The sequence below is a fragment of the Amblyraja radiata genome, chromosome 14 (genome assembly GCF_010909765.2).
Source record: "Amblyraja radiata isolate CabotCenter1 chromosome 14, sAmbRad1.1.pri, whole genome shotgun sequence".
Taxonomy (NCBI): domain Eukaryota; kingdom Metazoa; phylum Chordata; class Chondrichthyes; order Rajiformes; family Rajidae; genus Amblyraja; species Amblyraja radiata.
Window position 1 is genome coordinate 4891495 of NC_045969.1, and position 14587 is coordinate 4906081.

General features: G+C 49.8%; 1 protein-coding gene across 1 annotated transcript in view; it reads left to right on the forward strand.

The window, feature by feature from the left end:
* adamts5 (ADAM metallopeptidase with thrombospondin type 1 motif 5) overlaps window positions 1-13933 on the forward strand; it is a 51235-nt gene extending 37302 nt beyond the window's left edge. Inside the window, exons 7-8 of the mRNA XM_033032384.1 lie at window positions 2835-3010; window positions 12912-13933. Of these exons, the coding sequence (XP_032888275.1) occupies window positions 2835-3010; window positions 12912-13470 (735 nt within the window). The 3' untranslated portion in view covers window positions 13471-13933. The remainder of the gene's footprint in view (window positions 1-2834; window positions 3011-12911) is intronic.
* The last annotated feature ends 654 nt before the right edge of the window (window positions 13934-14587 follow it).

Here is a 14587-nt window from a genome sequence, read left to right on the forward strand (position 1 = left end):
CTCGGCACTTCCACTCCCCCTCCCATTCCCAATCTGACCTTTCTGTCCTGGGCCTCCTCCATTGTCAGAGTGAGGCCCAGCGCAAATTGGAGGAACAGCACCTCATATTTCGCTTGGGTAGTTTACACCCCAGAGGTATGAACGTTGACTTCTCTAACTTCAGATAGCCCTTGCTTTCCCTCTCTCTCCATCCCCTTCCCCTTCCCAGTTCTCCCACCAGTCTTAAAGCCCTGTCCCTCGGTGCTAGTTCATTCCAAGAGCTCGCCCGAGTTTGCCCTGATTCGAACTCGGAGATTTACGGTAATGGCCGCCCGTCGGTACTCGGGGCTCTCGTGGACATTTTTCATCATATTGAAAAATCTTCACTTCATTAGTCTTCCCGTGCCTACCTGCCAGTAGCGAGTCTTCGCGAGTACCTGCCATCGGCGTTATGAGCCGGTAAGGGACGTCCCCGAGCTCCGACGTACCGCTACGTTCATTCTCCGTGCTTACCACGAGTTTGATTTTTTTTTAACTCGGGAGAGATCTTGGAATGAACTCGTACCATGGGACAGGGCTATCACTGTCTCTGCCTACATTCTATCTTTGTCCCTCTCCCCTGACATCAGTTTGAAGAAGGGTCTCGACCAGAAACGTCACCGATTCCATCTCTCCAGAGATGCTGCCTGTCCCGCTGAGTTACTCCAGCATTTAGTGTCTACCGAGGGTTTTGGATTATGTGCAGAAGGATAAGAGCAGGTTTTGGTATCATGTTTCTACGTTCTCCCCGTGACCCGCGTGGCTTTTCTCCGGGTGCTCTGGTTTCCTACCACAATCCACAACTGTTGTACGGTTGTGCCTGTAAGAAAGAACTACAGATGCTGGTTTGCACCAAAGGTAGGCACAAAATCCTGCAGTAACTCAGCGGGTCAGGCAGCATCTCTGGAGAAAAGGAATAGGTGACGTTTCGACACAGGCCGATGAAGGGTCCCTATTCCTTCTCTCCATGAGATTCTCCCTGACCCGCTGAGTGACTCCAGCATTTTGTGTCTGTCTTCAAGTTTGTAAGTTAATTGCATCCCGTAAATTGTAAATTGCCCCAAGTGTGTAGGGTGGTGCTGGTGTACAGGGTGATCGCTGGTCGGTGGGGACTCGGTGGGCCGAAGGGTCTGTTTCCATGCTGTATCTCTAAAGTCCAAGGTAAGGTGTGTGCACCGGGGCTTGGTATACCTTTGGTATAAACCAGCATCTGCAGTTCTTTGTTTCCACATCTTCCCCTCACACCCATTCCTTGAATATGCCTCCAAACCTTGCGGAGGAAGGAACTGCAGGTGCTGGTTTACACCGAAGATGGACGCAAAATGCTGGAGTAACTCAGCGGGACAGGCAGCATCTCTGGAGAGAAGGAATGGGCGACGTTTAGAGTCTCGACCCGAAACGTCACCAATTCCTTCTCTCCAGAGATGCTGCCTGTCCCGCTGAGTTACTCCAGCATTTTGAGTTTTAGAAGGAACTGCAGATGCTGGAAAATCGAAGGTAGACAAAAATGCTGGAGAAACTTAGCGGGTGAGGCAGCATCTATGGAGCGAAGGAAATAGGCGACTTTTCGGGTCATTACCATTCTTCAGACTGAAGTGGAGGTGGGGGGGTAGCTCTCCCACAGCCCACTGTCTCCGCCTCTTCCTTTCTTCTTCCCCACCCCACCCCCACATCAGTCTGAAGAAGGGTCTCGACCCGAAACGTCATCTATTTCCTTCGCTCCATAGATGCTGCCTCACCCGCTGAGTTTCTCCAGCATTCTTGTCTCCCAACATTTTGTGTCTATCTTTGGTTTAAACCAGCATCTGCAGTTCCTTCCAACACACTTCACAGCCATTCCCCTCAGTTGGAGAGGTCTTCTACGGAAAAAGGACCCTGACAAAATTAATCCTGCAATTGGCTCCTACACTACAGAGACTTTCTTGTTTGTCGGTATTATTAATTAATTGGACTTCACAGGAGAGATGATGGCAGGTCTGGATAATATCTGGAGAACCAGAATGGCCCAGAATGTGGAATATTGACTGAGTTAACACACCAGCAGAGTTAGATATCTAAAGAAAAGATATATTGTGCGGCTCGGAGGGGCAGTGGTAGAGCTGCTGTCTCACAGCGGCAGAGACCCGGGTACGAAGTTCATACGTTCTCCCTGTGACCTGAGTGCATTTTCTCCAGGAGCTCCGGATTCCTCCCACACTCCAAAGACCAACAGATTGGAGAATTCAATGTTGTAACCTACCTAGAATACCCGGAATATGAGGTGTTGTTCCTCCAGTTTGCGTATAGGCCTCACTCTGGCAATGGAGGAAGATTAGAGGTTTCGTGGAGTTTAGTTTAGAGATGCAGACCCTTCGGCCCACCTAGTCCGCGCCGACCAGCGATCTCCGCACATTAACACTATCCTACGCACACTGGGGATAACTTACATTTATACCAAGCCAATTAACTTACAAACCTGTACGTCTTTTGGAGTATGGGAGGAAACAGAAGATCTCGGAGAAAAGTCACGGGGAGAACGTACAAACTCCGTACAGACAGCACCCGTAGTTGGGATCGAACCCTGGTCTCCGGCGCTGCATTCGCTGTAAGGCAGCAACTCTACCGCTGCACCACCTGTATCTTTCCAGAATGTGTTAAGAATGGTTTATGTTAAAATGAGAGACTTGTAACATTGAACGGCGCCCTTTCTGTAGCAGCCCTTTGCATACCTCAGGGGCATGAGAAACAAAGAATATCACTGTGGCTCGTCGCACGTGCCAATAAAGTATTGTTCACTCGCTGGTTCATTCGTTCACCCACTTTGCTGTAACCCCCAGGTGACAGACGGGACGGAGTGCCAACCCTGCAGCAACTCCGTGTGTGTGCGTGGGCGCTGCGTTCGGACGGGATGCGACGGGATCATCGGCTCCAAGCAGCAGCACGACAAGTGCGGAGTGTGCGGCGGGGACAGCAGCACCTGTGTGAAGATCTCTCGGAGTTTCACCAAGAGGAGGTAACGTGATCCGATCTAATCTCGTCGTCACCTTCCCCTCAACCAACAATGAACCATTCTTGCATTTCAATAGATAATGGGGTGCGGGAGTAGGCCATTCGGCCCTTCGAGCCAGCACCGCCATTCACTGTGATCATGGCTGATCATCCCCAATCAGTACCCCATTCCTGCCTTCTCCCCATATCCTCTGACTCCACTATATTTAAGAGCCCTATCTAGCTCTCTCTTGAAAGCATCCAGAGAACCCGCCTCCACCGCCCTCTGAGGCAGAGAATACAACAGACTCACAACTCTCTGTGAGAAAAAGTATTTCCTCGACTCCGTTCTAAAAGGCGTACCCCTTATTCTTAAACTGTGGCCCCTGGTTCTGGACTCCCCCAACATCAGGAACATGTTTCCTGCCTCTAGCGTGTCCAAACCCTTAACAATCTTATATGTTTCAATGAGATATCCTCTCATCCTTCTAAACTCCAGAGTGTACAAGCCCAGCTGCTCCATTCTCTCAGCATATGACAGTCCCGCCATCCCGGGAATTAACCTTGTAAACCTACGCTGCACTCCCTCAATAGCAAGAATGTCCTTCCTCAAATTAGGGGACTAAAACTTCACACAATACTCCAGGTGTGGTCTCACTAGGACCCTGTACAACTGCCTTACCATCGCCTGCTTTGCTCTGTCGTTTTCACACCTTACCCTTCTCAGGAATTCCCTTAACGAATCCCTTCTAACTTACTGAATAGCGAAAGGCCTGGATGTGGATGTGGTGAGGGTGTTTCCACTAGTGGGAGAGTCTAGGACTGGAGGTCATAGCCTCAGAATTAAAGGACGTTCCTTTAGGAAGGAGATGAGGTGGATTTAGTCAGAAGGTGGTGAATCTGTGGAATTCTTTGCCACAGAAGGCTGTGGAGGCCAAGTCAATGGATATTTTAAAAGCAGAGATCGATAGATTCTTGATTGAGAGATAGATCAGCCATGATTGAGTGACGGAGCAGACTTGATGGGCCGAATGGCCGAATTCTGCTCCTGTCACTTCTGACTTTATGAACTTATGAACTCCTTCTCCCCGACTCGCAGCCTGAAGAAGGGTCTCGACCCGAAATGTCACCCATCCCTTCTCTCCAGAGACGCTGCCTGTCCCGCCGAGTTACTCCAGCGTTTTGTGTCTGTCTAATCTACACAGCTACAATAACACCGAGAGGGGGGGGGTGGGGGGGGGGAGTAGTGTCGGTAACAGGGAATATGAGTGGGAGATGGAATTGCTCCGTGAACTAGTATAAACTCAACATGCTGAATGGTTTCTTTCTGAGCCATGAAGAAATAAACGAAGAAATGCGGCGAATGGTATTTATTGAGGCATCTACCTGATAAACATCCAAAACTTCACCAACACAACTTTCTCAAATAGTGAAAGGCCTGGATAGAGTGGAATGTGGAGAGGATGTTTCCACTAGTGGGAGAGTCCAGGACCAGAGGTCATAGCTTCGGAATTAAAAGACGTTCCTTTAGGAAGGAGATGAGGAGGAATTTCTTTAGCCAGAGGGCGGTGAATCTGTGGAATTCTTTGCCACAGAAGGCTGTGGAGGCCAAGTCAGCGGATATTTTTAAGGCAGAGATAGATAGATTCTTGGTTAGTGCGGGTGTCAGGGGTTAGGGGGAGAAGGCAGGAGAATGTGTTTGAGATGGAGAGATAGATCAGCCGTGATTGAATGGCGGAGTAGACTTGATGGGCCGAATGGCCTAATTCTGCTCCGATCACGTCTGAACATGAACCACAACTCACGCCCAAAGCCCTCAAAGTATTAACATCATTTCCATTGACCGTATGAATTCACTGTTGACCTGTTTATATTTTGTGGGGACAGGAATGTTAATGCAGGGAATAGCAATATTATGCCCGTTTATTTTTCCCGATTTTCCTCTCATTTGTAATAATCATTCCGACTATCATTTTGTATCAAACGCCTGTGGATTACAGCGGCCTGATCTTAGCTGCCATCTAGAACAGTTTAGAGACACAGCGCGGAAACAGGCCCTTCAGCCCACCAAGTCCGCGCCGACCAGCGATCCTCGCACACGAACACTATCCTACACACACTAGGGACAATTTACAATTATACCAAGCCAATTAACCTATAAACCTGCACGTCTTGTTCGAGCACCCATTGAAAACCCACCCAGTCACGGGGGGAGAACGTACAAACTCTGTAGGGACAGCACCCGTGGTCGGGATCGAACCCGGGTCTCCTGCGCTGTGAGGCAGCAACTCTACCGCTGCGCCACCGAGCCATCGATCATAGAACGTAGAACAAACAGTGCAGCACAAGAACGGGCCCTTCCTCCCACAGCGTCTGTGCTGGACATGATGCCAAAACCAACTCCTGTCTGCTTTGACATACTCTGTATCCCTCCATTCCCTACATATCCATGTGCCAAGAAATGTCTGATGCTTACTCCGACTAAAATTATACCATATATTTTGAGACACAAAGAACTGCAGACGATGGTTTATGGGGGGAAAAAAGACACAAAGTGCGGGAGTAACTCAACGGGACAGGCCACATCTCTGGAGAAAACCCTTTCACACAAAGGGTGTTGGTTGTATGGAACGAGCTGCCAGAGGAGGTAGTTGAGGCTGGGACTATCCCAATGTTTAAGAAACAGTTAGACAGGTACATGGATAGGACAGGTTTGGAGGGATATGGGCCAAGCGCAGGTAGGTGGGACGAGTGTAGCTGGGACACGTTGGCCAGTTTGGGCAAGTTGGGCCGAAGGGCCTGTTTCCACTCTGTGTGACTCTGTGACTAAAAGGAATAGGGTCGAGACCCTTCTTCAGACTGAGAGTCAGGGGGCTATCAACGGTTTTAACCAGTGCTCCGGGGAATATGGATAGGTAACGTTTTTGGTGTGGACCTTCTTTCAAATCCGGGTTGGGAACAGAAAAATAATGGCCTACACCTGCACCTATTTTTTATGTTTCTATGCTGCCGCACCCAGCTGAGTTTCTCCGGCACTTTTATCTACCTTCGATTTTCCAGCATCTGTAGTTCCTTCTTATAATAATAATAATGGATGGGATTTATATAGCGCCTTTCTAATACTCAAGGCGCTTTACATCGCATTATTCATTCACTCCTCAGTCACACTCGGTGGTGGTAAGCTACTTCTGTAGCCACAGCTGCCCTGGGGCAGACTGACGGACGCGTGGCTGCCATTCTGCGCCTACGGCCCCTCCGACCACCACCAATCACACACATTCACACACAGGCAAAGGTGGGTGAAGTGTCTTGCCCAAGGACACAACAACAGTATGCACTCCAAGCAGGATTCGAACCGGCCACCTTCCGGTCGCCAGCCGAACACTTAGCCCATTGTGCCATCTGTCGTCCCTATACATACTATAGTACCCAGATTCTCATGAAATCAGAACAGAAGCAGGGATCAGATATCTCCAGAAGTGCAGGGAAGCCGGCACTTAGCAGGCAGGCAGTTGAGAAATGCACTTAAGATACGTTAATGACCAATAATTGTCGGGAAGAGAGGAAAGATCGTTTGCAAACAACAGTCTCCAAATATTTACAGCCCTGTCTCCCTGCGGTTTCCCATCGCCTCTGCTTATACAAGAGGCTTTTCATTCACTTAGTTCAAAGCACGGCCGCGATGTGCGATGTAACGCTGGCTGTGTAGTGGAGCTGGTCCTTAATGGACGTTCATCCTCAGCCGGTCAACATCGACGTGTTGGGCTTGTACACTCTGGAGTTTGGAAGGATGAGAGGAGATCTCATTGAAACTTTAGGGCTTGGACATGCTAGAGGCAGGAAACATGTTCCCGATGTTGGGGGAAATCCAGAACCAGGGGCCACAGTTCAAGAATAAGGAATAAGCCATTTAGAACGGAGGCAAGGAAACACTTTTTCTCACAGAGAGTGGTGAGTCTGTGGAATTCTCTGCCTCAGAGGGTGGAGGCAGTTTCTATGGATGCTTTCAAGAGAGAGCTAGATAGGTCTCTTAAAAATAGTGGAGTCAGGGGAAATGGGGAGAAGGCAGGAACAGGGTACTGATTGGGGATGATCAGCCATGATCACATTGAATGGCAGTGCTGGCTCGAAGGGCCGAATGGCCTACTCCTGCACCTATTGTCTATTGACCGATTTATCCACCGGGTGGCACTGCGGTAGGTCATAAGGTCATCAGTGATAGGAGTAGAATTAGGCCATTCGGCCCATCAAGTTTACTCCGCCATTATATCATGGCTGATCTATCTCTCCCTCCTATCCCCATTCTCCTGCCATCTCCCCATAACCCCTGACACCCGTACTAATCAAGAATCTATCTATCTCGGCCTTAAAAACATCCATTGACCGAGTCTCCTCAAGGGCCTGTCCCACTGTACGAGGTAATTCAAGAGTTCTCCCGAGTTTCCCCGAGATTCGAACTCGGAGAATTACGGTAATAGCCGCTCGTAGGTACTCGGGGCTCTCGTGGACATTTTTCAACATGTTGAAAAATCTTCATGAGCTTACCGCGTTTCCCGAGTACCTGCCGTTAGCGTTACGAGCTCTGTCGTACACGCTACGTACATTCTATGTACTTACCACGAGTTTGATTTTTTTTTTAACTCGGGAGAGCTCTTGGGTAAACTCATACAGTGGGACAGGCCCTTCATCCTTCTGTGGCTAGGAATTTCACAGATTCATGATCTGTTTTAAGAAATTCATCCTCCATCATGGTTGATCTCTGCCTCCTAATCCCATTTTCCTGCCTTCTCCCCATAACCCTCGACACCCGTTCCAATCAAGAATCTATCTATCTCTGCTTTAAAAATATCCTCTGACTTGTCCTCCACAGCCTTCAATGGCAAAGAATTCCACAGATTCACCACCCTCTGACTAAAGAGTTGCTGCCTTACAGCGCTTCCAGCTCCAGAGACCCGGGTTCGATCCTGGCTATGGGTGCATGTTTGTGCGGGATTTGTGTACAAATCGCCCCATGACCTGCGTGGGTTTTCTCTGAGAACTTCGGTTTCCTCCCACGCTCCTAAGACATACAGGTTTGTCGGTTAATCGGCTTGGTATAAAAAAATGTGAAAATTGTCCCTAGTGTAGAATAGTGTTAGTATGCGGGGATCGCTGGTCGGTGCGGACTCGGTGGGATGATGGGCCTGTTTCCGCGTTGCATCTCTAAACTAAATCCCACCCCTGGTGCAGAACCCTGTCTGAAACAGACAAAAGTTTGTTTTTTTGAAACTTTCATTTCAACATTGGTATTTCCTTCATGGAACTAATTTTCCGCTCATGGGAACTAATTTATCCCTGATTTTTGATATAGAAAGATAGAGAGATTTTAGTTTAGTTCAGAGGTACAGTGCGGAAACAGGCCCTTCGGCCCACCAAGTCCACTCCGACCGGCGATCCCCTTACACTAATATTATCCTACACCCACTAGGGACAATTTACAATTTTTACCGAAGCCAATTAACCTACAAATCTGTACGCATTCAGAGTGTGGGAGGAAACCGGAGCACCCGGAGAAAACCCATGCGGTCACAGGGACAAAGTACAAACTCTGTACAGACAGCACCGGCGGTCAGGATCGAACCCGGGTCTCCGGCGCTGTAAGGCAGCAATTCTACCGCTGCGCCATCGTGCCGTAACCTACCCTTGCTCCAGTGTCTTCATGGTGGCGCAGCGGTAGAGTTGCTGCCTCACAGCGCCAGAGACCCGGGTTCGACCGCCCTGACCGCCGGAGTTTGTACGTTCTCCCCGTGACCTGCGTGGGTTTTCTCTGAGATTTTTCTTCGGCTTTCCTCCCACAAGGTCATACAGGTTTGCAGGCTAATTCGCTTGGTATAAGTGTATAAATGTAAAATTGTCCCTAGAGTGTGTTCAGGGAATGTGCGGGGATCGCTGGTCCGCAAGGACTCGGTGTTTCCGCGCTGCAATAAACGAAACGAATCGAAACGTTTGGTAGACGTGACTATAAAAAACTGAACCTTAAAGCTAAAGCGACATCTTCTCTCCATATGCACTGTCCCAGAGCTGGGTGTCAAGGCCTTAAACGCAAGCCTCACACCGAGAATTTGCTTGGCCGACTGTCCTGCACGCACACACGGTCTGTTTATTAAACAGCTGGTAACACTTGATGTTTGAACGTTCCACTGGCCCCACCCACATCTGTGCGAGATGCCCTGGCCAGTTCGTGCATCTGGATCGCGTGTTTTGTGTACGGTATTTCCAGCAGCATTAGAAAGACCTCCATTCATCAGTGAGAGATTGTCATCTCTCCAGTTTTTGTTTCAGAAGCCCCTTAATTTTTCGAGCGTGTGGGTCTCTCTGGAGCTGCACCGGACCACAGGGCCAGCAGTTGTCATCGGTGACTCGGTGGCCCCAGTAATTATGCTCCTCTAACTGGGAATCCCATGGAGTTGCTTCAGTCAGTTTGCCTGTCGCTGAGTCTGCAATCCAATGCCATTTATTTTTTCAGCACATTCTGCGGCACGCTGGAATTTCCTTCACTTTAACTCGCAGGAACTGTAGGTAGTATAAATCCCTGCACTGGCCAAGGTACATCAAAGCAGACTTGCCCAGGCCGTTAAGTGCTTAACCCTTTGATGATCAGTCGTTCTGTTACAAATGCCTTGCTAGCTGCACTGTGTGTAGTCATAGTCACACAGTGTGCAAACAGGCTCTTCCGCCCAACTTGCCCACACCGACCAACATGCCCCATCCACACTAGAGTGTAGGCTTTAGTTTTTGTTTAGTTTAGAAACATAGAAAAATAGGTGGAGAAGTTGGCCATTCGGCCCTTCGAGACAGCACCGCCATTCAATATGATCATGGCTGAACATCTAAATCAGTACCCCGTTCCTGCTTTTTTCCCCGTATCCCTTGGTTCCGTTAGCCCTAAGAGCTAAACTCTTTCTTGAAACATCCGTGAAATGGCCTCCACTGCCTTCAGTGGCAGAGAATTCCACAGATTCATAATCTCTGGGGAACAGAATTTAGTTTAGTTTAGTTTTGAGATACACTAAGGCCCCTCGGCCCACCGAGTCCGCGCCGACCAGCGATCCCCGCACACTATCACCCACTAGGGACAATTTACATTTGTACGCCTTTGGAGTGTGGGAGGAAACTGAGGATCTCGGAGTAAACCCACGCAGGTCACGGGGAGAACGTGCAAACTCTGTGCAGGCAGCGCCCGCAGTCGGGATCGAACCCGGGTCTCTGGCGCCGTAAGGCAGCAGCTCTGCCATCCAGCCTCGAGAGAAAGCCATCTGTAGCCTGTACCTTTAATATGACCTTGTGGCTGCAAATTAAATGTGAAACTGCTTATTCAATATTCCAGCAGCAGTATTAATACATTCTTTTTCAATGAGTGAACATATCTCTTGCTTGAAGCCTGAAGGATTTTGCACAGTTGGAGTGCATGGCTTATTTTGCAGCTCATGGCCTGATGTTACCATGGATACCAGTATGTGTTCAAGGCAATGCATGTATGGTCCCCGTAAACAGATTATGATACGAACTGCAGCAATATTCTAGTTTGTTGCCACATATTGCAAATAGCAGATCTGTACATTATAACGTCTGAGAAAAGCATAAAAGCCGAACATTAGTCCCAGCACTCCTGGGGTGGCTGATCTTCCACGTTGATTGTTTGAAAGACACAGCGTGGAAACAGGCCCTTCGGCCCACCGAATCCATGCCGACCATCCATCATCAGTTCACTCCAGTTCTATGTAACTTTCTCATCACACTCCATAGAAACATAGAAAATAGGTGGCAGGGGTAGGCCATTCGGCCCTTCGAGCCAGCACTGCCATTCAATATGGGGCATTTTACAGAGGGCTAATTCACCTTCAAACCCAAACGCCTTTGGGATGTGAGAGGAAACCAGAGCACCCGGAGGAAACCCACGCCGTCACAGGGAGAACGTGCAAACTCCACACCCGGAGCCAGATCAGGATCGAACCCGGGTCTATGGCGCTATAAGGCAAAATGGACACGGCTGACTACTTGACTACGGGTGCTGTCCGTACAGAGTTTGCACGTTCTCCCTGTGACCGCGTGGGCTTTCTCCGGGTGCTCCAGTTTCCTCCCAACACTCCAAAGACGTACAGGATTGCGGGTTGCGCTGAAAGTAGTCAGAAGAACTTTCCCCACCAGAAACATCACCCATCCCTTTTCTCCAGAGATGCAGCCTGACCCGCTGAGTTATTCCAGCACTCTGTGCTTCTCTCAGGATTGCAGGTTAATTGGCTTCCGCTAATTGTAAATTGTCCCCAGCGTGTAGGATGCCGCTAGTGTACGGGGTGATCGGGGCTGGTCGTAAAGGACTCGGTGGGCCGAAGGGCCTGCATCTGCACTGTAACTCTAAAGTCTACAGGTCAAGATTCAAGATTCAAGAGAGTTTATTGTCATGTGTCCCAGATAGGACAATGAAATTCTTGCTTTGCTTCAGCACAACAGAATATAGTAGGCATGAATACAGAACAGATCAGTGTGTCCATATACCATTGTATAAATATATACACACCTGAATAAATAAACAGATAAAGTGTAAATAAACAGATAATGGGCTATTAATGTTCAGAGTTTTGTTTGAGTTGAGTTTAATAGCCTGATGGCTGTGGGGAAGTAGCTATTCCTGAACCTGGACGTTGCAGTCTTCAGGCTCCTGTACCTTCTACCTGAAGGTAGCGGGGAGATGAATGTGTGGCCAGGATGGTGTGGGTCCTTGATGATGCTTCCAGTTTAGGGTGTCCACCAGAATAGATGGTGGAAGGGGATTTTCAAGTATTTTTTGACTTACTAACATGGATATTTGGGCAAAACGCAACCCATTCACTATCCGCGCATGACCTATAAGTTGACGGTTTTACCACCTAATGGTTTAGTTTAGTTTGGGTTAGAAATACAGCATGGAAACAAGCCCTTCAGCCCTCCGAGTCCACGCCGACCAGCGATCCCCGCCCACGAGCATCATCCTACACAAACTAGGGACAATTTACAATTTTACCGAAGCCAATTAACCTACAAACCTGTACGTCTTTGGAGTGTGGGAGGAAAGCGGAGCTCCCGGAGAAAACCCTCGGAGAACCTACAAACTCCGTACCCGTAGTCAGGATCGAACCGGGGTCTCTGGTGCTGTAAGGCTGCATAGTTCGTTAGTTAAGTTTATTGTCACGTGTACCGAGGTACAGTAGAAAGCTTTTGTTGCCTGCTATCCAGTCAGCAGAAAGACAATACGTGATTACAATTGAGCCATTTACAGTGTACAGATAGATACATGATGAGGGAATAACGATTAGTGCAAGGTAAAGCCAGCCAGCGGTAGCGTTGCTGCCTCACAGTGCTTGCTGTGCCAGAGACCCGGGTTCGATCCCGACTACGGGTGCTGTCTGTATGGAGTTTGTACGTTCTCCCCGTGACCGCGTGGGTTTTCTCCGGGTGCTCCGGTTTCATCCCACACTCCAAAGACGCACGGGTGTGTAGGTTAATTGGCTTGGTATAAGTGTAAATTGTCGTGTCGTGTCGTGTGTGTGTGTGTGTGTGTGTGTGTGTGTGTGTGTGTGTGTGTGTGTGTGTGTGTGTGTGTGTGTGTGTGTGTGTGTGTGTGTGTGTGTGTGTGTGTGTGTGTGTGTGTGTGTGTGTGTGTGTGTGTGTGTGTGTGTGTGTGTGTGTGTGTGTGTGTGTGTGTGTGTGTTGGTGGGGGTGGATGGATGGATGGATGGATGGATGGATGGATGGATGGATGGATGGGTGGATGGATGGATGGATGGATGGATGGATGGATGGATGGAGCGGACTCGGTGGGCCGAGGGTCCTGGTTCAGTGCTGCGGTCTCTGAAGTAAGCATTGCTGATGTCGTTTTTTTTTTTCCTCTCTTCTTCTTTCCCCCTCAGTGTGGGCTACAGAGAGGTGACCAGGATCCCCGCCGGGGCAGTCCACATCAAGGTGAGACAGCACAAGCCCAAGGGCCAGCAACGGTTCACCGCCTACCTGGCAGCCAAGAGGAAGAACGGCGACTACTTGTTCAACGGCAAGTACATGATCTCCACCTCGGAGACGGTCATCGAGATGAACGGCACCGTGTTCAACTACAGCGGCTGGAGCCAGCGGGCCGACGAGGTCCACTCCATGGGCCACGGGCCGCTGACGGAACCCTTGATCATCCAGATCTTGGCCACCAACCCCGGGATGCCCCTGGACATCCGCTATAGCTACTTCGTGCCAAAGAAGCCGGTGCAGCCGGCCAGCGACAACACCATCGGGGCCCTGGCGGTCCAACCCCACTTCCCCAAGTGGATGACGGGACGCTGGTTGACCTGCTCCAGAACCTGTGGCGTTGGCTGGCAGACCCGAACCGTCCAGTGCAAGAGTGGAGAAGGCAAACTGGCTCGAGGGTGTCCTCTCTCCCAGCGACCATCGGCATTCAAACAGTGTTTGCAGACCAAATGTTAATGCACATTGCCCCCCCCCCCCCCCTCCCACCCATCCCAAGTCAGAGTCTCGTTTTTTTTCCCCGTTTTTTTTCTGCTTGGGTTTGTCATTCCATTTCCTGTTTTAGCTTCTCGGTGGTGAGGTGAGGGGGGGGGGGGGGGTGGGGGGAGGGAGTGGTGAGGAAGGAGAACGTTCTTGGCCGTTCGACAGAAAGCGCCCTGGCGTCGAGAACGCGGTCAAGAATCCGTCTCCTTATCCAATTACGTGGACGTTGCAGTGTGTGGGGGAGGGGGGGGAGAGCTCTGGATGCGGGAAGTCCAGGAGTCTACGGACTACAGTCCGAGCGAGAAGGAGAAGGTAGCTGATGGCTGCTGGCAGGCCACCTACCTCAGATGCCTCTCTTACCCCAGGCGGAAATGAGAACCACGCAGCTACCCTTTCGTAGAAACATTGAAAATTGGTGCAGGAGGAGGCCATTCGGCCCTTCGAGCCAGCACCGTCATTCATTGTGATCATGGCTGATCGTCCCCTATCAATAACCCGTGCCTGCCTTCTCCCCATATCCCTTGACTCCACTAGCCCCTAGAGCTCTATCTAACTCTCTCTTAAATCCATCCAGTGACTTGGCCTCCACTGCCCTCTGTGGCAGGAAATTCCATAAATTCACAACTCTCTGGGTGAAAAAGTTTTCAGTCTTAAATGGCCTCCCCTTTATTCTAAGACTGTGTGGCCCCTGGTTCTGGACTCGCCCAACATTGGGAACATTTTTCCTGCATCTTTCCATGGCTGTTGACTCCTGGATCCTGGACTGGATCCTGGATCTGATGAACCACCTCCTAGACCCTATTCCGGAACTCTTGGTTCCCGGACTGTATTCTGCATCTGATTAACCATCTTTTGGATCCTCTCCTGAAATTTTGATCCCTAGACCGTATCCAGGATCTGATGAACCATCTCCTAGATCCCTGGATCCTGGATCGGGTCCTGGATGTGATGAACCATCTCCGAGATCCTCTCCTGAAGTCTCGGTTCCTGGACTGTATCCTGGATCTGATGAACCATCTCCGAGATCCTATTCCTGAACACCCGATTCCTCTTGGCTCCAGGATCCTTCCATCTCCCTCTCGGAGAAGCAGAT